Here is a 23739-nt window from a genome sequence, read left to right as displayed (position 1 = left end):
CGACTAATTTCGAGTCTACCCAATTCAAACAAGAATTCTGCCGGAGAGTTTGTTCGAGTGCACGGTAATTGGTTTACCAGTGACGTCCCTTGTCCTCTCTCACGGCGTGAAGTTGGTTCATGCCGAACACTAATCCGTCGCCTTTTCTTTCCTTTGACTCGTTTTGTTTGGACATTAACCCCTCGTATTTCTATGTTGCAGATGGCAAAACATTCATCCAAGATCTGAGAGTAGTGAATATAAGAGATTTAAATTTCGTGCTTCGGTTCGATATATTCGTCCACACCGACGGACAGCTCAGGCATCGCACCTCATACTCAGTTGCACCCCCGTGTACAGGATTTGGCAATCCTTCAGCTAGGCGCTCTTGGTCGATAGCCCACTGCTGTCCTACATAGACGCTCGCCATGCCAACTTCCTCCCCCCCTCGTTGACTACCGACGAGGCCCGCGACCTCGATCCTCACTGTACGACTGCTAAAGACCTTGCCCCGGTCCGGGATGAGTCAGCCGAACGAGTTTCCTGGGCTCTCAAAGAGTTGGCACACGTTCCTATTGAGGGGAATAACGCCCAAGTCCAAGCGACCGAAGGAGCGGCTGAGCCGATTAGCACATCGGGGGTCAAAACTGGTCCGCCCGAGAAAATGGTAAGCAAAAGGACAATAACTCTTTCCCGGTTCCTACCCAGGGCCATTCCCACTGCTCAGCCTCTATCCCCCTTAGGAAAGGGGCCAGGCCTTCCTGCTGGAGAGGGCAGAAAAAGGAAACGGCCTGCCGAAAAGGTGACTCCCCCCCCCGGGCGATGCCCTCTCGAAAACTTCGCCGCGTGCGAAAACGGTCCCCAAGGCCCAGGGGGCAGTTGCTGTTCAGGCAATAGTCCAGACCGGGATAAAGGGGGCATCTTCCTCTCAGGTCGGGGTTAATTGGCAGCCCGATTTTAGGCTAGGTGATAAACCCTTACCGGCGACCGCCTCCGTTCGGATGTGGGCGCAGGGCGAAGGAGGTCGGGTTGCTCAGAGCCTGGCACAAGGTCTCTTGCTGCCCGAGGATGCCCAATTCTTCTCGGACGGCGACGATGAGTCACTTGCTAGACGGCTGCAGTGGCATACTATTGCGGTAATTGCTACTTCCCCATTTCCATGCATCGCAATACAGTGCTTTTTCAGTTTTATTATCTCAACACCGTTCTTGTTTTCAGGCCGCGCAGTTAACCAGTGTCATTGATGGGAGGTTGAAAGAGGCAGCCGAGTTTATTGATCGGGCCAATGAGTAGAGGACCGCTGCCGAGAACATGGTCAAGGAGAGAGAAGAGGCTGCTAACGCCTCTGAAAGGAAAGCAGTGGATGCTGAAAAGGCCCGTTTGGCGGTAGAGAGGAAGCCGGCCGGTCTAACCTCCAGATTAAGCGAGACCGAGCTAAGGTTGGCTGAGGCGGATAGCCTGAATCTGTCCCAAGCCGACAAAATCGCTGGCTTGAAGGATGCTCTTTAGGCCTGCAAGGACAAATGGTATAATGCGGGGTTTACGGAGGCTGAGAACTCTGTGGAACCTATCATCCATCAAGCTCGGAACCACGGGTTCGGGGAAGGTTGGATGGCTGCCCTCCAGGCAATGGGAGTAGCCGAGGACTCCCCTCTATGGAATCCTAACCAGATCCTGTATCCGGTTCCTCCTCCACCCGTTCAAAGTCAGGTCGGTGCCGAAGATGAGGAAGATACGCCAAGCATGAGGGACCTCGTGCTGGCGATCAATTCCCATGTTGAAATGGTTGATTTAGAAGCCTCAAGCAACGTCCATGTTGAAGCTGAGACTGTTCGTGAACAGACCCTCCTCACAGCCCTTCTAGCCAAGGATACGCCCGTTCAGCCCAATCCACAGACTCCACCCCCCAGCCCACCTGAATGAAGGCTTAATTTTCCAGTGGAGCACAAAGAATGTGTTATTATATTTTGTTTCATTTTGTTTAACGTGCCTAGGTCGCTGGGTTGTGGCGACGGAAAAATTTCTCTTATGTTTGAATAGGTTTGATCGGCATTGCCGGGATATAAATTCGTACGTTCCTCTCCTGTTTTCAAGTTCTTGTTCATTCATTTTTACAAAATGCCTACTCTACACATGATTAGGGTTAGCCTAACCATCATATCTTACTTTCTCGCTTTTGGGGGCCGAGAGTAGTCCCTTTGAATTCAAGCCGTAGTGGCTTGCGTTACTGGACGCTCGGCATCGCTGGCCATGGCGAGAACGGGTCCTTGTACCTAAGCTGGAATGGTGTAAGGTTTTCACTTGCTTGGTGATAGGAATCGAACTGGGGGCAGGTTTCTGTCAGATAAAAATAGCCTAAGGTTTTCACCTTCTCGATAATAGGAATCGAACCGAGGGCGGGTTTCTGTCCTTAGATAAAAATAGTCTAAGGTTTTCACCTGCTCGGTGATAGGGATCGAACTGAGGGCAGGTTTTTGTCCTTAGATAAGAATAGCCTAAGGTTTTTACCTTCTCGGTGATAGGAATCGAACCGAGGGCGGGTTTCTATCCTTAGATAAAAATAGCCTAAGGTTTCACCTGCTCAGTGATAGGAATCGAACCGAGGGCGAGTTTCTGTCCTTAGGTAAAAATAGCCTAAGGTTTCACTTGCTCGGTGATAGGAATCGAATCGAGGGTGGGTTTCTGTCCTTAGATAAAAATAGCCTAAGGTTTTCACCTGCTCGGTGATAGGAATCGAACCGAGGGCAGGTTTCTGTCCTTAGATAAGAATAGCCTAAGGTTTTCACCTACTCGGTGATAAGAATCGAATCGAGGGCAAGTTTCCGTCCTTACCGTGAATGAGTTGCCTTTACCCTCGCGATTCTCTTTATAATTCTTGCCTAGCGATAATAATTTGAAATAAGAAAAAGGGGAATTTAGCTGAATAAATGCCTTCGTATTAAACGTGTAGTTAGGGGTGGCAAAATTTGACACGACCCGCGAACCCGACACGACACGACACGACACGAAATTAGCAGGTTATGGGTTGAGGCTTAACGGGTTCGTGTCATATTCGGGTTGACACGGCTAACCCGTTTAATAAATAGGTTGGGTTAGTGATGAACACATAGAACCCGTTTGACCCATTTAATTAAATGATATTTTACCAATATATCCTTCAAACTCTAGGTATATAAACTTATTAGTTGTTGTGATTTATTTTCTTTGACATATTGTGATTGATTATTTGTGATATTGGGATATACTTTAATTTTGAATAATTATTTGTGATGCAGTTACTCGTTAGTTTTGAATTTCATATTAAAAATATTTATTTGTTTTTTTCATTAATTTTTATTTTTTATATTGATAAAATCTGATAAACAGGTCGACACGACTGACCCGTTTAATAAATGGGTCGTGTTAGGGTTGAGGAATCTTGACCCGTTTAATAAACATGTCGGGTTAGTGTTGACCTATGTAGTCGAATACTCATGATTTGACACAACACGAACCCGACACGCGAACACGAATTGCCACCCCTACGTGCAGTAATGTAGGATTACATCAAGTTTATGTCTTTGGAGGGTGTCTGGTCACTGATAAAATTTTTTAAAATTGCGAACATTCCATGGCCGGTGGAGCGGTTTTTCCTCCAAATCCTCCAGATAGTATGCCCCTACTCTGGCAATAGCAATCACACGATAGGGCCCTTCCTAGGACGGAGCTAGCTTTCCCACTCTCGTCTCTTGCGTATTCCCTACGACCTTACGGAGTACCAGATCTCCCGCGGCGAAATCCCTCCTTCTAACGGCTCTATTGTACCTCCAGGAAAGCTTTTGTTGATACTCTGCCAACCGAATGGTTTCCACATCTCGGTATTCCTCCAGCAAGTTCAGCTCCTTGGCCATCAACTTCTCGTTCTCGTCAGAAGCGAATCCCGCAACTTGGGCGCTACACAGGTTTACTTCAGCAGGGATGACTGCCTCCGCCCCGTAAGTTAAAGAGAATGGTGTTTCTCCCGTGGATCTCCTTGGAGTGGTTCGGTATGCCTATAGGACGCTTGGCAACTCCTCGGCCCATCTACCCTTGGCACCCTCCAATCTTTTCTTCAAATCGCTCACGATGGCCTTATTGGTCGCTTCTGCCTGGTCGTTGCTCTACGGGTAGGCTGGTGTGGAGTATCAGTTCCGGATACCGAGGTTCTCGCAAAACTCCCAGAAAGCCTTGCTGTCGAACTGCAGACCATTGTTCGATATTAAAGATTTTGGCACGCCGAACCTTGTTATAATGTTCCTCCACACTCATCTCTTAACGTCAACGTCTCGGATGTTGGCCAGTGCCTCAGCTTCTGCCCACTTTGTAAAATAGTCTACTGCCACTAACACGAACCTTCGGTTGCCCGTTGCTCGGGGAAATGGTCAGACTATATCCAGCCCCCAGCGAGCGAATGGCCACGGGCTGCAAACTGGGTTCAAGTTCCCGGCCGGTTGGTAGATCATCGGTGCGTGCACCTGACATTGTTCACACCTCTGAGCGTACTCGGTAGCTTCCTTCCTCATCTGCGGCCACCAGAACCCCTGGGTCATTGCTCGGTGCGCCAGGGAGCGTCCCCTCACGTGGCTACCGCAAACTCCCTCGTGCAGTTCAGCTAATAGTTCTTTAGCCTGGCTGGGGCGAAGGCACTACAGGTATGGTCCTTCAAATGATTTGCAATATAGCTTCCGATCAGCAGATAACCAGTACCGAACAGAAGTTCACCGGACTCTGGTCGCCTCTTTCTCATCTTCTGGGGCTCGATCTTCTGCAAGAAAGTCGATGCTTGGATCCATCCAACACTTCTCGGCTTCAATGACCTGTAGAATCAGTGCCCTAGCGGTAATACTTGGTTCGGGCACCAACTCCACCCTGATCAGCCGAGGTACCTCGTCAGCTATTGATGATGCTAGAGTTGCCAAAGAATCGGCGTGCTGGTTCTATCCCCAGGCTATTCGCTCGATCTTGACTGTCACAAAGTTACTCATCATATGCTTTACTAGCCGCAGATATTCTATCATCCGGGGATCTTTGGCCTCGAAGTTCCCTTGGACCTGACTTACTACTAGGAGGGAGTCCGAGTACACTTCCACCTCTTTTGCCCCCAGATCCATGACAGCCCTTAGTCCGGCCAGAAGAGCCTTATATTCGGCCTCATTATTAGAAGCCCTGAAGCCTAATCTGAATGAGTGTTCTAGCTTCAGATCTTCCGAGGTGATGACCACGATCCCAGCCCCCACTCCAGCTGCATTGGACGCTCCGTCCACAAATACCTTTCATGGCTTGACTTCTATTAGGCAGGTTATGTTCGTACCTCTCGGCGAGAACTCGGCAATAAAGTCCACAAGTACTCGTCCCTTCACTGAGTTCCTTGGCTTGTATCTGATGTCGAAGGAGCCCAACCAAGTCCCCCACTTGGCTATCCTCCCCGTAAAGTCAGATTTCCTTAACAATGACTGGAGTGGGTACTCGGTCAAGACGTGGACTGTGTGAGCCTGAAAATAATAGGGTAATTTTCGGGTGGAATGCATGAGTGCCAGCACCAGTTTTTCCAGTGGTAAATACCTGGTCTCTGCGTCGACTAACGTCTTGCTGATGTAATAAACCGGGAGCTTTACACTGCTATCCCTCAGTAGTACGGCACTCGCTGCATGCTCGGATACCGAGAGGTACATATACAAGTCTTCTCCTGGTTCTGGGGCTGACAACGTCGGTGCCCGCCCAAGGTAATCCTTTAGATCTTGGAAAGCTCTATCACACTCCTCGTCTCACTGGAACCCCTTCCACTTCTTCAGAAGTTGGTAAAAGGGCTAGCACCGATCAGCGAACTTGGAAATAAATCGGTTAAGAGCAACCAGCATACCGGTCAGCTTTTGAACCTCTTTCGGATTGCTCGGCGGTTTGAGACGTTTCACGGCTTCAATTTGATTAGAGTTAACTTCGATCCCCCGTTTAGTAATCAAATAACCCAGGAACTTGCCGGATCCAACCCCGAAGGCACACTTATCGGCGTTGAGGCGCAGCCGGTGTCGTCGGAGTATCTCGAACACTTCTTTCAGGTCGTCAATGTGTTGTCCTTCTTGCTTGATTTTTATCATCATGTCGTCAATATAAACTTTGACTGTCCGTCCAATCTTATCCCTAAACATCCTCGTCATCATTCGCTGATAAGTGGCTCTCGCGTTCTTCAAACCGAACGACATCATGGTATAGTGGTAGTTAGCATCGGGCGTTAAGAATGCCGTTTTCTCCTGATCCTCGGCGGCTAAGGCAATCTGGTGATAGCCTTGGAAAGTATCGAGGAAACTCATTCTTGGGTGCCCGCACGTAGCGTCCACCAACTGATCGATTGGCATTAGAAACGGATCCTTCGGACATGCTCGGTTCAGATCAATAAAATCAACACAAACTCTCCACTTACCGCTCTTCTTTTTCACGACCACCGTGTTTGCGAGCCATTCCGGAAAGAACGTTTCCCTTATGGCCCCAGCCTTTCTCAGCTTACCAAGTTCCTGTCTGACGGCTTCCACATGCTCCTTAGCAGACCTTCTTGATCTCTGTTTCTTGGGAGGGCATAGAGGATCCACATTCAGCTTGTGAACTATGAACTTGGGGTCAACACCGGGCACCTCATATGAATTCCATGCAAACACATCCACGTTTTGTATGAGGAACAGCAGTAACTTCACCCTTTCCCCATCATTCAAGCCTGCCCCTATCTGAAAACTCCTTTCACTTCCCGGTAAGATCTTTACACTTACCAAATCCTTGGCAGCGTTGGTCCCTTCCACCTGGGGATGCTGTAATTGCTATAGGGGCGCCTTCTCAGCTAATTCCCTCTGCTCCGTTTGTTTGTTTGTCGTGGCTACCAAACACTGTCTGGCCGCTTGCTGATCACCCCTTATTACTGTAATCCCTTCGTCAGTTCGGAACTTGACTTTCATGTGCAAGATAGACGGTACGGCCCCCATGTCATGTATCCACGGCCTTCCGAATATGGCCGTGTACGGCGAGAAAGAGGCAACCACTATGAATGTCACCATTACCTTCCTGCCTCCCATGATAACTGGGAGCGAAATTTGCCCCTCTAGAGTCACCATATGCCCATCGAATCCCATTAAAGGTGTATCATACTTGGACAAGTCCCCCTTTTTCAGGCCAAGCCCCCTGTATAGGTCCAGGTATATTACGTCTGCGCCACTCCCTTGATCTATCATTATTCTCTTCACTATAAAACCTCTTATTTGGGCCGTGACTATTAAAGCATCATGGTGGGGCTAAGTAGTACCTTCCAGGTCGTCGTCGTCGAACGCTATGGGTTGTCTACTGTACCTCGGCTTTTTCTCCGAGGATTATTCGCTCGCGCTTCCTTCCGTTAACACCACGATCAACACCCCTTTTGCTGTGGGTGCTCTAATTGCCCTCGGTGTGGCGTGGATGACCTCTATCACTCCCAAAGGGGGTGGGAGAGGGTTTCTACGCAGCCGATCTGCCTGCCTGGTCTCTTGATTCCCTGTTTCCACCAGAAACTCTTTCAAATGCCCCGCCTTCACCAACTGTTCCAGGTGATCTTTCAACACCCTACACTGCTCGGTGGTGTGCCCTTTATCTCTGTGATAGGTGCAATATAAATTCTGGTTTCTCCTTGACGGGTCGCCCGCCATCCTGTTTGGCCGCTTAAAATACAGCTCATTTTTTATCCTATCAATGATGTTGTTTACGGGCTCCTTGAACGTCGCGTTGACTCTCCTAACTGCAGGGTCGGGCTCTTGATTTCTCAAATCCTTCCTATGTCTAGGGTTAAAGCCATTGTTCCGAGGATAATTGATTATCGGCTCCTTCCCCTTGAACGTCGCGTTGTCTCCACCAGAAACTCTTTCAAATGCCCTGCCTTCACCAACTGTTCCAGGTGATCTTTCAACACCCTACACTGCTCGGTGGTGTGCCCTTTATCTCTGTGATAGGTGCAATATAAATTCTGGTTTCTCCTTGACGGGTCGCCCGCCATCCTGTTTGGCCGCTTAAAATACAGCTCATTTTTTATCCTATCAATGATGTTGTTTACGGGCTCCTTGAACGTCGCGTTGACTCTCCTAACTGCAGGGTCGGGCTCTTGATTTCTCAAATCCTTCCTGTGTCTAGGGTTAAACCCATTGTTCCGAGGATAATTGATTATCGGCTCCTTCCCCTTGGACTGTAGCCGATCATCTTCTAAGCACTTGTACTCCTCGATACGCCTCATCAACTGCCTCATATCCTCGGGAGGCTTTAGGGTCAATGATTCTTTCAGCCCGGATTCTTCAGGTGCCCATCCGAAAGGTGCTCTCCGTGATCTTTTCATTACCCCCGCCTATCTCGTTATACAACTCCCAGTACCGACTGGCATAGTTGCGAAGGGTCTCTCCAGCCCCCATCTTCATTAATAGCAACGCATCCACGAGCTACGGCACCCGGCTGCAAGTCATGAACCACACTCCAAACTCCTAGATCAATTCCAAAAAACTATGGATCGAACCCTTCTTCAACCCGTTGAACCACCTCAAAACAGTGGGGCCAAGGCTCGAGGGGAAAACCTTACACATCAATGCATCGTTATGGGAGTGTAAGGACATCATTTGAATATAGTGACTTACATGTTCCACTGGGTCTGTCTTCCCAGTGTAGGAATTGAATGGTGGGCGTGCGAACCGGCTCGGCATAGACGCGCTCTCGATATCTCTAGAAAACGAAGACCGGGCAACTTGACGCAATGCTCGGCTCATGGTATCCATGGCCGCATTACGTGGTCGCTCTGCGTCGGGGGAAGTCGATTCACGTTTCGCATACTCTCGCGAACGGTCGCGGTGCCTATGAGACCCAGATTGATAAGATCCTGCCCCACGGCGATTCCCCACACTTACTGACCTTTCCCTTCGTTCTTCCTGGTCCCTTCTCCTGCGCCGACCCCGTGCTTGCAACTCCAAATCCCTGACCGCCCTGCGCAGGCGTTCGAGCTCTTGATCCCTGTGCTCAAGCCCCTGGTCTCTTCTTTCACGGCGGCTGCGGCCCGAGGCATCAGACATTGTTCAGAGGGTTTGGTACGACCCTTCTCCGAGCCCAGATTCTTCTACCTCCTCATGCCTTCTGTCCTCCTACCTTTTTTGCCTCCTTTCTCGCCATGTAGACCCCCGTGATGACCCTTCAGTGCCGCTCTCTGCATGACTTCCCTGCGCACCCCCAAACATTCTTGCGAGCGTGCCAAGATAGCACCACAGTTACGTAGGAGATTCCCACAAACGGCGCCAATTGTGCGTTCCAAAATAGGGCTACTGGGCCTAAGGGGAGTTTGGGCTCACAATTTATTTGTATGGTGGGCTTTTGGATTTCCTACCACGGGTGGCGCTATGCTCGACTGCCCCGTTTCCTGAGTCTCCCCTCTTTTCTCACTAACACTCCCCTTTCTTCCTTGGGGATGATTAGTATTATTCTCTCTAGTCTTTCCACTCCGGAATTGCCAACCCTTTCAACTGAGTCGTCCTTGCCTATTTATAGCCATACTTAGTGGGGTGGCCATGATTATTCCCCTGGTGAGTGGAAAGAGAGGTCCAATACTGTTAAACTTAAGTGGAGGTTTAGTTGGGAGTGGGAGGAAGCGAGAGTGGCATCGGAACTGGTTCCACCGATGGCTGTACTGCTCGGCGGGGATGTTCCCTTTATCCCGAGCTGGGTGCCGAGAATCATCCGGATGGTACCCATAAGCCCGGTTTCACAAGTGATCTTCAAACGTGACAGTTTTCGAACGCGAACCCCAGCTATTCGTGGGTTTTGTGTATGTGGCATTGTTGGGATGGGCTTTAGTGAGTATTGGGCCCGCGAATGAATAGCGTCCCGTACAAAAAGGTTTAATTTGTTATTTTTAAAAAAAATTTAGAGTTTTGATTTGTTACACTATAAATTATAGGGTTTAGAATATAATTTTTAAGTATTTGGTTTGCTCTTGAAGAATGAAGTAAATTGCAAATTAGAAAATTTAAGTTTGGGAACATTTGATTTTGCCCCTTGATGTTTAAAATCTTGGATTTCTGTCCTATAGTTTTTCTAATTTCTTAAAAAATTACATTATAAAAGATGTAGATTTAAATTAAGATAAAACTTATGTCTAATTTCTTAAGTCTAGATCTTTAAGTTCTTGTTGAAATTAAATGTTTGTTAAGGATGAAACTCGAACTGTGGTGTTTGTTCTAAAAACAAAACATATGATTTGATAAAATTAACAAGAACAAGGGAATGATATTCCTTTTTGTGTTGTTTGGTGATAAAAACTGTATTTTACATAACCAATTTATAATCTAATATATGTAATTTTTGGGCTTCATTGACTATAATTGATTCAAAAACTATGTGATTGAATTTAGTTATGAATCCTTCCCTCAAAAAAAAAAAAATAATCGCTTATGAATCCTTCAAGTTTTGCCCTTTAAAGCACCTTACCATTATTTTTGTTATCCGTTTGTATCTGTATTACTATTTTAGAGTCTTCTCCTATTTGGAATTTTTACTTTTTGATGCTTACAATACCCTCAAATTAGTTACTTCCATTCTACATATCTTTCCATCTTTTCTCTTTATTCTTCAAATTATTAAAATAAAATAAAATAATTCAATCCAGCACATTTATTCCCAGTTTCCACTAATTTCAAAAGAAGACAATCGCTCAAAACTCAATTAAAAATGTATGAACATACCATTTGTTTTTAATAAATTTCATTATATTGCTTTCTCTTTCTCTTTTTCATTTTCTTTCTCTGTATCTCTTTCTATAATTGCTCTATTGTTTTCATAAAAGTGAGCATTGCGTCTCTTAAATCTCTCATATTACAAATTTCTCTTATCTTTTATTTTTTATTTTTTTTAAGCTAGTTTCACAACACTCTTGAGTGAGCAAATATGTAAACTTTTAATTTGGATAAATAAAAATTATTACACTAAACCCAAAAATATAAAAAAATCTAAGCGCTTGTAATGAAACTATCATGAGCTAAGAGTTTGAGAAGGTTTTAACTTTTTAAGTATAAGAGGAACGTCGTCGTTTGGGAAAAGGAAAAGGAAAAGGAAAAGGAAAAGCACAAGACAAAGAGTGGAAAGCGATGGCGGTAGGGCGTGGTTCGAAGACGAGACTGAGCAACGGGGAGCGGCCGGCATACTACTTCCCAAGGTCTTCTCTCTCTCTCAATAAGAGTTCATAGTTTAAACAACCAGAAGAGCAGAGAGAGAATCAGAGGCCAGAGATCATTGATGATGGAACAGAATGACAATGAAGAAAAACAAGAAGAAGAAGAAGAAGAAGAACATGTACAAAAAATATGGAGTTGGGGTGCAGGAACGGAAGGGCAACTAGGCACGGGTAGGCTAGAGGATGAGCACCTCCCTCAACTGCTTCTTCATCACTCTTCCCTTCTTCCATGTTCTGACCCCATCTCTCAACTCGCCTGCGGCGGCGCTCATGTTATTGCCATGACTTCCGGTAGGTACCAATTATCACCCACCTCTTCTTTTCTTACTACCATTCAAAATTCATTGTAAAGTTTGGTTACTAACTTGGGCTCAAACTTGTTCGATAAGAAAATAGACTAAGCTTGAACATGTAAGATATAATTTGTTAATAAACTCGAGCTCAGCTCATATTTGAAATAAGATTAATTGAATAGTCTTGAACTTTTAATACTCAGCTCCACTTGACTTGTTTATAATTTCCTTTATTTTGTTTTTGAACAAGTGATTCATTGTTTTTTATTTTCTGAACCTTTGGTAGGTGGGAAGGTACTCACTTGGGGAAGGGGTACATCTGGTCAACTAGGCCATGGTGACATGGTTAACAGCTTATGTCCAAAGGTTGTGAGTTCGTTAGAAAATAACTATATTACCCATGTTTCTGCTGGGTGGAGCCACTCTGGATTTGTTTCAGGTTTGTTCCTTTGGTGTATTTTTCTTGGGGGTGTGATGTAGTTTTGAAATCCCCAGTTTTTATTCTCATTGAAGATTGGGTTTGATATATATATATATATATATATATATTTTTTTTTTTGTTCATTTTGAATTTCAGATGATGGGCGTGTTTTTACTTGTGGGGATGGCTCGTTTGGTCAGCTTGGGCATGGGGACTACAGGACACATTGCTCTCCTGTAAGAGTCTCATACTTTGTTAATAAGCATGTTGAACAGATAGCATGTGGTATGCGCCATTCGCTTGTTTTGTTGAAAGGTAATTGCATGTTTCACCTGGTGTACTGCTGTTTCAATGGGTTCTGCTGTATATGTCTTCCTTTTTTTTTAAGTTTTCACCCAAGGGGAGGAGCAAGGTGAGATTTGAACTAGTGATTTCTGCTACATGAGGCGTGGTCTCCGGCTGATTGTGTTATACTTTGGGTGTTAGGTTGTGTTGTGTATGTCACTGTGATATGCTTAAAGAAATGTTTTTGCTGTTGTAGAATGAAGCACATGTCATTTAAGCAACAAAGAAACCAGAGATTAATGACTGGGAAAGATGCATGTTCATTAAGAGTTTCTATGCTTTGGTGATTTTCTTGAACTAGAGAATGATAGATATATGGAAAGTGAAATAATTCATTGCTAAAAAAGAAAATGACAATAATGATGCTCTAGAGGCAGAGCTATGAAAAAGATAATTTTCTGCCTTTTTTATGTCGAATTGGAGTTGCTAAAGAACTTTAAAGAAATGGCAGGAGGAAATGATTATGCTCTGATGGACAAATGCTACATCCATGAAGTAGTAGAAGTAGAACTCCCCCAAATAACTCTCAAATCCCATCCAATTCAAGCAATAATAACTAAGATCAATATGACGCAGGTTGCTCAGGAGATCAAATCTATGCATTTGGATCAGGGAAACGCGGTCAACTGGGGATCTCCAAGGATAAGGTCAAATCAATTAGTCTTCCTGAAGTATCTTATGGATTGGAAGATGTCAAAATTGTTAGCATAGCTGCAAATGGAGATCATAGTGCAGCAGTATCTGGTCAGTCCAACTTTTCTCTTGCTTGATATGGCAAACAAGGCAGCTATATGATCTGCATAGATATTTGTAACTGTAGTTTTTACATTCATCTAGACCATTAAATCAACTGAAAACTTTAAATGGGGCATGGTAAAAAAAATCAACTGGATAATCTGGTGAAGCTGATAATATTGTTTTGACCAAGTTTAGCATCAATTTTAGGATATGCATTTACTCTAAATTCAATAATTTCTTTTTTGCTGTATCTTCTGTTTTGCGTCAGTTGATGGGTGTCTTTACACTTGGGGAAGAGGGTTCAGTGGCACTCCAGATGCTCAATTTCCTCAGGGTTTACTTTCATCCTTGCGGTTTACTGTAGTTGCTGTTGGATGGAATCATGCTCTAGCATTGACTGGTAAGTACATCCACTTCCATTTCTTTTAGCTCTCTCTCGGTCTCTCTCTCTCTCTCTCTCTCTCTCTCTCTCAATATATATATATATATATATATATATATATATATATATTTATGTATTTATACTTTGGTATCTTAAACAGGTGAAGGGGAAGTTTTTATGCTTGGTGGCAACTACCATGGAGTCCTTGGTGATCTTGAGAAAATGGGCCCAGCAAAGCAATTACCTGGTAAGGCATTTAATTGACTTGGGGGCCTCAAATTGTTGTGATAACTGGTTTATCACCCTACATGCCCCATAAACAGACTGGTTTATGGGCAAGCACCTGTATTTGATAGTTCCAATCATTGAATTTGAATGATAGTGTCACACAAACTTCTGCTACTTCAATTCTTTAAGCTTTTTACTGATTAAAATCATCCACTATGTGGTTGCGGCATCATTGCAGATTACAAAGTACAATACAGTTGCTAATTTTGTTTGTATTTCTGTGTTCTTCAGCAGATTCAAGAGAAGCTATTCTGCAGAAGGTCCCTGGTCTTAATGACATAAAAACTGTGCAAATTGCAGCTGGAGCTGAGCATTCTGCTTTAGTAACAGGCAAGAATTTTTTTGCTTTTTTAAATCCTTATTTATTTTTTACACTCTGTTAGTTGCTGATTTGTATTTGTGTATAATTGTGATTGTAGAAAACGGAGAAATAAAAGCATGGGGTTGGGGTGAACATGGTCAACTTGGCTTGGGAAATACATGTGATCAAACTAGCCCTCAGGCAGTGAGTCTGAGTCACACTCCCAATGAAGCAACCGCATTCAAAGTTTATTGTGGAAGTGGGTTTACATTTGTCATCATGACTCCCTGCGACCCTTCTCAAACTTAATATATCGTTGCTGAGAAATTTGACCATTTGTCATGGTATCGAAATATCTTGCAAGGATATATAGTTGCAGCAATTTGTCCCAAACCTGAATCATTGATTGCCAATGTAGTTTGGTTTTTAACTGCAACATGTAGAGCCTCTAGCTCAACTACTAAAGGATGAGGTGGGTTAGGGTTGGAATAAGCTTAGGCAGAAATCTTTCCTATCCAAAAATAAATAAATAATAATTGTAGAATCATCTATGCATAACTGCTTTTTGCCAAAGTCTTCATTTGTTCATAATGAGATTCACATTGTATTCACATTAATCACAGGTTATATGTATATTCAAAAAATGATTGAATGAGATCACTCGGTATTACATGGATGTGTTTTACAACAACAAGCAACAGGAAAGGAAAAGCATCTAACAGTGTTACATTTACTAAATCCTCTGAGTTAAAAAAGAATCATGAGCTACTACCTACTGAATCTGTTTACAAGGAGGGGGGTAATGTAAGGAGAAAAAAAATTCCCAGCACCATGTGGTGATACATCATGTTTACAATGACTGTTGCATGCCTCTTTTGTGCCTTCATGTAATTATGAGTAGATTATTCTCATATCCATTGTTTTTGACAATAGGGCGCAGGGGATCAATCTTCCATTGACCATCAACAATAAATTTGATCTGTAAGATTAAATGAAAATATTGGGAGGCTCATCATCTAAGAAGGGCAGTGCGAATGTGAAAGCATAACCAAGTTGATCAGTTTCACGTACCTCATATCTGCCTGGGTACAACTTCAGGTCTAAGGAAAAGATACCTGTACTTGACTTTTCCATCTTTCTCTGCAAAATAGCACCATAAAATTTACATCCTGTATCAATGTTAACCATCTCAAACTATGAAAATGTCTTTTTATCACTGTGCACTTAAAAAGGTTTGTAATGGCAGGGAGCTAAAAAATCCCATATAATTATATTTTTGTTACTGCAAGATATATTAGTATTGGCATTCACTATACCAATTCATTGTTTACCAGATTCCAGTGAATCTGAACTTTGTTTTCATCTTTATAAAAATTTCAAAGGGTATTGAGCACAAGAAGTTTGGGACAAAGCATTTTAATAGCTTACATCATTTGTAGATGATTAATGAATTACGCTCAATGAAACAAGCCCTTATCCCAACTACTTGGATCCACCCGTTTTGTCCATCCTTCCAATTTCTATCAAATCACACACCATCTCCTCACTCCAAACATCAATTTGCTGCCCTTGCAATGCCTTCAACTTCAACCAAACCTCTTTCTCACTCTAGCCCAGTGACTTGCATTGCAGATGAGTGAACCAATGTCAGGCAACTATTTTCTTATTTCCAGGTAAGAATCTTAACCAACTTACAATTTTATTTTATTTTATTTTATTTTTTTGATACCAACCAACTTACAATTATAACAATAGTCTTTACCTAAATATTATAGAAATAAAAGAACCTGCAATTAAATCAACATGACACAAAAAAAAAAAATTGGAAGTATTTGTAAATACACTATGGCAATGAGCTCTAGCTCAAATGACAATTCCTTCTTTCATACGAATGGATAGAGACTACTGTGAGTAATTATGCAGTGCCCCGAGAACACAATAAATGCATGCTCCCCCTCTCACATAATATTGGGTCCCACTAGATAAATTTATGATGGGACCCACTATTAATGTGAGAGCAAGGAACACGCATTCATTGTGCTCCCGGAGCTCCCAAATAATTACACGACTACTAGAGAGTGAGGTTGTGGTCCAAAAGTCATTGAGTGCATGTGTACCTTATCAATATCTAAGGCATACATGAATAAACTACACAGTTATGCTACTTACCCCCCACCCCCAAAAAAAAACCCACAGTTATGCTACCAAATGGCTTGCATTCCAATTCTACGGAGGTTAGCACCTAAGAAAAAAATCCATTAACATGAATTCCAACTAAGAGATCAATGAAAGATGAGATTAAACCTGGGTAGCCCAACCATCAAATGATCCCACTAAGAGCACCTCAGAAGCTGAATTGGGCCAAACTATGCAGGTAGTACGAAGAAGCCGTAAAGCTCTATGAGCATCATCAATTCTCACCTGTTTCTCCTCCACTACCTTTTGGGCATCACTATAAATGAACATAAGAATGTGACATTGTCAATAGCAGAGCAAGTTAGACGTATAAGTGTTGGTAAATGATTAAAAAACGTGCATACATTATCGCCAGTGCCATCTTTCCCTCTAATATTGCTAACTTTGCACGTGTTGATCGCAATCCGTCCTGAGCATCCATGATCTCATTTTCCTGGAACTCCAAAGCATCTGATAGCTTCCGCAATTCCTCAGAGGAGCTTTCATGATCCTAGTAAAGAATACAGAACAGAATTTAAATGGTGATCTAAGATCTCACAAAATAAGTGTACAAACCATGGTCAATTTAAGAGAACTTTCTAGAGAAAGTGAATATCTAGCTAAATCTTGTCAAACTGAGAAAACCATCACAGTACAGAAAAGTATGGCTTTATCTCTTTCTTTCAAGAAATAAAACATCATAAACAACAAAAACTCCTCAAAGTTCCACTCTATCCAATCTGATAACTCATTAACTAGAATCAATGTAATAATCTTCTATCTTTAGATTTAACAACCTCCAATTATACCTCTGATATTCTACATTCACACTAAGGAGCACATGCTGAGAGAGAGAGAGAGAGAGAGAGAGAGAGAGATTGGTTAAACAAAGCAACATTGTTATCACCCACCTTCCGTGACATAATTTGGCCAGCACTTGACCTCACTAAGTGAAGTACAGAGATAAGCTCTAACTCCAGGTGTTGAAGGCGAGTTTGTATTTCATTGACATTAATCTCATGACAAGAGATTGGTTCCTTCCTTGAGTTTAAAGGATCACTAGCAAGGCCTCCTAACTCAAGTATCTCATCTCTTGAACCATCCATTGGCTCTCCCACTCTAGTTGCATCGAAACCAATTTCAGCAGCTGTACATTGTATTAATGAAGAAAGATCAGTTAATCCAATCTTCAGACAACAACGCCACCTGGATTTTTGCATTTGAAAAAACTACCTTCAAAATCGGCAGCAGAAAAGCCTGCCCTCTGATTGCTCCAAGTTCTCCACGTGTCTGGCTTCATTGAGTTTCTTAAACCATCATCATCTAGGTCAGATCTATTCTGATCAAGCTTGCCCCCCAAATCATTGTAAATGCATTTATTAGAACTTAAAGAAGCTGGTTTACTGCTTCTTTCTAGTCCAGCAACTGTCTTTTACAATGTAACAAACACCACAAATTATGTTTTAGAAATTTCTACAAGCAAAGGAAATGGTGTCAAGTATCAAACTTAGAATCAGGAAAATATGTCCCATGAAGGATGCCATGGAAAAAGGTTGTTCATTTCTTTCTAAGGTATAAGTACAACAGCTCAACAAAATCATCTTTGAAAAGACCAAAATAGAATTGTTTTTATATGAAATTTTGCTTATAGTTTGCAATTTACTATATTGAAAATTTTCAAAAGTAGAAATGTTTAAACACAATGCCATAAGTACAATTTGAATATCTCAACTTCTCCCAACAGCATGCAATTATTCTTGGTATAATTTAATGTGTGTGTAAAAAATTCGAAGATGACACCCCAAGAAACCACCAATCCTATTTAAATTTAACAAAACTAACTTACCGCATCTATTGAGGTTCCAAGATGCTTGTCATCTTTAGCATGAATACTTGGGAAGCTAGAACCATTTCCTTTTGATCTCGAATCAAATCCAAAACTCAAAGTCCTCTGTCTCTCCAACCGGTTCAATATACCCTCAATCCCAGACTCATCCCCTGTTGCCATTTCCCTATGCAAATTACACGAGTCATACCGCCTTCCCATAAATGTATGGTCATTTCCATCGCTAAAAAATTTGCAGTATATATGAAACCCAAAAAATTTGCAATCTTATATACCAGGTAACGGTTAAAAAGACTGTCTAAGATTCCAAAACTCTTTCCGTTCACCATAATTTACCAGAAACATGGCAAAGCATCAGTATTCTCATCATATTGCAAAAGAAGAAAATTAACAAAGCATAGAGAATTAACATTTGCAATCACTAGTGAAATTGTTTCTTGATACCAGTGGGTCCAAACTCTTAATCTCAAATTCTTAGTTCATGACACAACATCTGCACATAAAAATTAAGGTTTTTAAAAAAAAAAAAATTTGTGTTCAGAGAGTATTCAAATTGGGGGGCCAATGGGGGAGCAAAGACTTTTTGTTGGCAGGCGCAGCTCACAGAGCATGTTATCTTTGCTAAAATGCACTGATAAACTTTCTTGGTTTTCTTGGGTTTTCATCACTGATTTCATCCTTGTGTGTCATATTGGAGTATTGGATCTTAGTTTGTAGTTCAATTTATTAACAACTTGAAGATTGGGCTAAAAGGTTCTGTGAACTAGATTTTAGGTTGGTAAGTGGCTATTCGCCATCTGTATGGGTGACAATTTCAATGGTTGCTTCACATGGGGGAATGCATGGAGGGGGTAGAGACTTAGGAGATTGTGTTCACTCCAAAGAATGCCCAACTGACCTTAACATGGCTGCAAAAGTGCTCAATAAGCTTGCCCATGTTTAAAAAAAGGAATAAGTTATGATAAAGGCCTCCTAGAAAAGTAGTAAAGGAATTTTTGAATGGTCAACAAGTCTGACAGGTCAATTTTTATGGAATATGGATAAACCTTGCCATTTTACCTAGTGAAAGTTTTTTTTTTTTGGAATGGCTATGAATTCAAGTCGGCAAGGTGGAAGTGATGTCCACAAAGAAAGGGCTATTTTTGTTCAAATTTATAAATGTTCTAACAATGAAAGTCATTCTAGAAGCCAAGATATGGTTTGACACCGATAAATTGCTTGTCCTTCATGAATGGTAGCCAAGGTTGCAAGCCATTAGTCTCAATCTCAAGAAACTCCCTGTTTAGATCAGTGTTGGTAATAGCATCAAGCACATGTAAGTGCATAGGCCTCTTGGAGCCTAGGCGCAAACTGCAAGCACGCCTAGTTGAAATAAAGTGCGCATTTTTAAAATATAATATATAATATCCTTTAATAGAAATATCCATAACATATAATATATATGTATGAAAACATAAAATTTGTATATTTTATCTATTAGGTAAGGGCAATTGTATAATGTTTGTAAATTCAAATTTTATTTTAGTTATTTTAATTCTTTTAATTTTTACATAGTAAATTCAAAACAATTATCAATGGAAAGTATCATGATAATCTAGTTGTAGAAAGTTTAAACATAACATTTTTTATAATTCTCCTGTGCTTTATAAAAATAGAGAACCATGATAGTTATGATCAAATCATGTATATGGTTCAATCAATCTTGTTCATATCTTTTGACATGTAAATAAAAAAATTGTTTGTGTAATACAACACTTTAAGAAAAGTGGTTGTATAGTAAATCATTGGTCCATGTCATTTCTTTCCAGATAAAGCAATTAATTCTGATGATTCATATTTTTGTAGCAATAAAATAAAATAAAAAAATTTTAAAAAAAAGCGTAAGCATGCTTTGTACTTCTTCAAAAAGAGCCAAAAAAACGTGTCTAAAGCACGCTTCATTAAATGAGCTTATTTTTTTTTCACTAAGTGAAGCTTTAAGTCCTTGGGATTTCGAGCTTTGAGCTTTAAAAGTGAGCTTTTAACAACACTAGTTTGGATAAGGATTTATCACCTGCCATTGAATACTAGAATCCTGAGTGTTACTAGAAAACAAAGTTGTTTGGGCTTTGTAAAGGTATATGTGGAGAATCTGGAGATTTAGGCTAGTAGTGCACTTCCTAATACTGTTAAGCTGTAGAAGTGAATAGGGGTGTTTATGTGGAGGTTAGCATTGAATGCCCTCTAAAACCTCAGAGTTGTGAAAATTGTAAAACTTTAGGACATTCTGTTCATGTCTATCCAAGAAAGAATGAGAAGGAGTGGGTGCCAAAAGGAAGTTTCAAATTGGAGAAGCAAAAAATTCAGAAGGTGTGCAACGCTATAGGACCTACAAGCCCTCTAAAGGTCAATGTCAGTTATTCTAACAATACTTTTTTTTTGCAACGCTATAGGACCTACAAGCCCTCTAATCTTTTTTTTTTATATATAGGTAATAAGAGTATTATTAATCAAACTGTAAACTACTAAAATGAGTAATCAAGTAATATCAACTCCTGTTGTCAATTCTTTCTCGGATCTTTCTACAAATGAGCATGACCTAGCTAGCTGGAAGGTTGGTGAACCTTCATCTTAGATCAAATAGAAGAATGAAGAAGCTATAAATGGGGATTGCACTATCCACAATTAATTTAAGCTGCAGTGTAAAAGGAACAAAAAAGCTAGGGAGAAGATTGCTGTGAATGAAGAACCTAATGGAGGTAAGGTAGAAAGTCCTTATACTCCGCCAAACATTTCTATATGAACTTTTTAATCTAGAGTAGACTTGGCCTAATTTCCGGCCAACACTACTCTACTCCCCCTCGTTCCAAACAAGCCATTAATGACCCCTCAAAGTTGAGAGAATTGAAAACTTGTAAAAGAAAGTGGAATCTCATAGTCATTTGCTTGGTTGAAACCAAGGTGAAGGCAGAAAAGGCATAGTATAAAAGACTATATTGCTCATAAATGTGGCTTTATTAACAACTATGGTGGCCATGAGTTGGTTAAGATCTAGCTATGTTGGGATTCTAATACGATTGATATTAAAGTTAACCAAAGCAGTGATCCAGTAATCCATTGTGCAATTATAGTTGTTGAGGGGCAATCATATTTTGCTTCTTTCATCTATGGTTTTCTAATAGTGGTATTGCTAGGAGGCCACCACAGACGGATGATCCTTGTAGCTTCAAGTATCAGTTTGGCCAAAAACATTGGGTTCTTGGAGCTGATTTTAATAAGAGAGAGAGAGAGTGATCGGTTCCTCCTATTGGCTTGATGGGTTTCCTCAAGCTGGTGTAGATTTCATTTTAAACGGTGTGTCCGACCATGGACCATTTTATGTGTTTTTGCAAGCCAAAGTTAACAGTGAACCCGAGCCTTTTAAGTTCTTCGTTTTCTAGACAGATCATTCCCTAATTTATACAAGAAGTTAAAGCTCCTAAAAGGTTGAGTTCAAGAAATTTAACAAGGAATAGTTTGGCGCACTAAGGAACTGTAGCATCATATATTCATTAATAAATTAAAGAATCCAAACAAGAGCATTAAAATATATAAAACTAAAAAGGAACCCTCACAGTGATCTACCAGACGACGAGGCTGACTGTGACTGAGAATGATTCTCAGGAAACCAAGAAACCGGCTCAGAACTCCTGGCTGAATCCGAATCCGAAACCCAAGTAGTAACATTTTCTTGAACTTTCCTTTGTTCCTCCTCATCTTCTTCATTGCTCAAATCCCAACCCAGCAAGAGCCAACCACCTTTCTTGGCAATAGCATCCACCAAATCCATCCTCCCAGCTTCAACCAGCTCTTTCTTGCTCGGAAAAGCCTCCGGATTCTTCGATTCTTTCATGAACTCCAAAATCTCACTCTCCAAAGCCAAATCCCCCTCTTCCCTATCCCACTTCACACACCTCCTCACGAACCCAGGCGGCTTGTGAAACTCCTTCGCAGCCACGAATCTCGAAGACACGAGCTGTGTTTGTACCTGTATCGTTTTCCTCCTCTTTCTTCTTCTTCTTCTTAAATCGGTAACAAAGACAACGGAAGGTAAGGAACGAGACTGGGGCCGAGAGTTTGGCGAGACTAGGAGGCGAGAGCAAGAACAAAAGGTTGTTGCTGTGAGAGAGAGCATGGTTCAGGCATTTCGTCGAACACCTTGAGGGGGCTTAAAATCTAAAAGCAAACGATAGAATTTAAAGGAGAGTTATAAGAGGTTAAGGCAGAGAAAGGTGAGGAAGCAACGAACAAAAGCAGTGGGAAAGCGTAATGAGCATTAAATCGAATTCAGTTTTAGTGCGGATGTGCGCGTGTTTTCAGTTTCAGTATCCGTTTGGATACTGAAACGCAATTCAGTTTTTTTTTTTTTTTTTTTTTTTTTCTTCGTTGAGAAGCGCGTTTCATTGCTGATCAGTGGTCCATATACCGTTTACGAAACTCATTAACCTCTTTTTTTTTCAATAACTTTTTCATTAAAAATGACTTTTATAATAGTATTTATATATTTAAAATTTATTTTGTTACAGTATTTTCCGTTTTTCAGTTTCAGCCAATATTATTTTACTAATGTCACACATTTGGGCGGAGAAAGTGAGACAAAGCAAGTGAGACAAAGCGTACTTACCAAAACAGAATAAAAATAAAAGAAGAGTAAGGTGAGGGAAAGAGATTTTTAAATTGCTTTCTTTTGTTCCACTTTGCTTCCTCTATTTATTTTGTCTTTTTAACCTTTTCAATAACTTTTTCATTAAAAATGAGTCTCATAATAGTATTTACACATTTAAAATTTATTATGTTACAGTATTTTCCGTTTTTCAGTTTTCAGCCAAAATTATTTTGCTCCTGTCACACATTTGGGCGGGAAAAGTGAGACAAAGCGTACTTACCAAAACATAATAAAAATAAAAGAAGAGTAAGGTGAGGGAAAGAGATTTTTAAATTGCTTTCTTTTATTCCACTTTGCTTCCTCTATTTATTTTGTCTTTTTAACCTCTATTTAACCTCTTCAATAACTTTTTCATTAAAAATGAGTCTCATAATAGTATTTACACATTTAAAATTTATTATGCTACAATATTTTCCGTTTTTCAGTTTTCAGCAAAAATTATTTTGCTCCTGTCACACATTTGGGCGGGGAAAGTGAGACAAAGCGTACTTACCAAAACAAAATAAAAATAGAAGAAGAGTAAGGTGAGGGAAAGAGATTTTTAAATTGCTTTCTTTTATTCCACTTTGCTTCCTCTATTTATTTTGTCTTTTAAAAGGTCTAGGGTAATCCCAAGCATTAGTAGATTTGGCAAAACATGCCAGTTTTGCTGACTCATCCCAAACTTGAGTTTTTTTACCTGGATAAAAAATGGCTAACCCACTACCTGCCCATTTGTAAGGTCTAAAATTATACATAAAATAAGTTTATAAATCGAATGGTAAATAACATTTGATTTGAATAAAATTTTGCATACATGTTAAGAATATATGAGTTTCAATTGGCTTAACTAGTAAAGTCTCTGATAGTTGTATAAGAGATTTGGGGTTCAATTCCCACCTACACCAAAAAACTGTTTGGTGTCTTGGTTTGATAGTAAAAAACTATCATCAGGAGTGGACGTCATAAGTTAAAACTCTTTAAAAAAATGTTAAGAACATAAAGAACATGCAATCTAATAATTTGATTTTCAAAATTCATATCAAATAATATATATATATATATATATATAAAGAGTTTG

At 41.1% G+C, this 23739-nt stretch overlaps 2 protein-coding genes across 4 annotated transcripts; one reads left to right on the top strand and one right to left on the bottom strand.

The window, feature by feature from the left end:
• Positions 1-11067: 11067 nt before the first annotated feature.
• LOC142627746 (ultraviolet-B receptor UVR8) lies at positions 11068-14568 on the top strand. Of its 2 annotated transcripts, none has more exons than XM_075801624.1 (8): positions 11068-11497; positions 11786-11938; positions 12077-12235; positions 12842-13009; positions 13272-13403; positions 13546-13632; positions 13908-14003; positions 14093-14568. In XM_075801624.1, exons 1-8 carry the CDS (start codon positions 11269-11271, stop codon positions 14281-14283), a joined length of 1215 nt encoding a protein of 404 aa, XP_075657739.1. In that variant the 5' UTR covers positions 11068-11268; the 3' UTR covers positions 14284-14568. The 2 variants fall into 2 exon arrangements, with proteins under 2 accessions (XP_075657739.1, XP_075657738.1); XM_075801623.1 differs by having other exon boundaries at positions 13905-14003.
• An 8-nt stretch (positions 14569-14576) lies between these two features.
• On the bottom strand, positions 14577-22402 carry LOC142627745 (protein PTST homolog 2, chloroplastic). 2 transcript variants are annotated; one of them, XM_075801622.1, is made up of 8 exons: positions 21589-22402; positions 17996-18161; positions 17383-17578; positions 17061-17296; positions 16515-16660; positions 16279-16426; positions 15046-15114; positions 14577-14953 (listed from the first exon to the last, which is right to left on the bottom strand). In XM_075801622.1, the coding sequence occupies exons 1-8, from the start codon at positions 22146-22148 to the stop codon at positions 14858-14860; spliced, it is 1617 nt and encodes a 538-aa protein (XP_075657737.1). In that variant the 5' UTR covers positions 22149-22402; the 3' UTR covers positions 14577-14857. The 2 variants fall into 2 exon arrangements, 1 of the variants encoding a protein (XP_075657737.1); XR_012842931.1 differs by having other exon boundaries at positions 14874-14953; positions 15046-15594.
• Positions 22403-23739: the final 1337 nt, after the last annotated feature.

Source organism: Castanea sativa, chromosome 3, assembly GCF_040712315.1.
Source record: "Castanea sativa cultivar Marrone di Chiusa Pesio chromosome 3, ASM4071231v1".
NCBI lineage: Eukaryota > Viridiplantae > Streptophyta > Magnoliopsida > Fagales > Fagaceae > Castanea > Castanea sativa.
Note: the sequence above shows the minus strand (reverse complement) of the source record. Positions and strands in the feature narration are given on the sequence as shown.

Bases quoted from the DNA above. Each gene is read 5' to 3' on its own strand.
- LOC142627745 (XM_075801622.1), bottom strand. From the start codon at position 22,148: ATGCTCTCTCTCACAGCAACAACCTTTTGTTCTTGCTCTCGCCTCCTA. The intron at 17,579-17,995 runs GTAAGTTAGTTT...ACATTGTAAAAG, and splicing joins TTGGAACCTCAATAGATGCG to ACAGTTGCTGGACTAGAAAG. The intron at 16,661-17,060 runs GTGGGTGATAAC...ATTCTTTACTAG, and splicing joins GCCAAATTATGTCACGGAAG to GATCATGAAAGCTCCTCTGA.
- LOC142627746 (XM_075801623.1), top strand. From the start codon at position 11,269: ATGATGGAACAGAATGACAATGAAGAAAAACAAGAAGAAGAAGAAGAA. The intron at 11,498-11,785 runs GTAGGTACCAAT...AACCTTTGGTAG, and splicing joins TGTTATTGCCATGACTTCCG to GTGGGAAGGTACTCACTTGG. The intron at 13,404-13,545 runs GTAAGTACATCC...TATCTTAAACAG, and splicing joins TCATGCTCTAGCATTGACTG to GTGAAGGGGAAGTTTTTATG.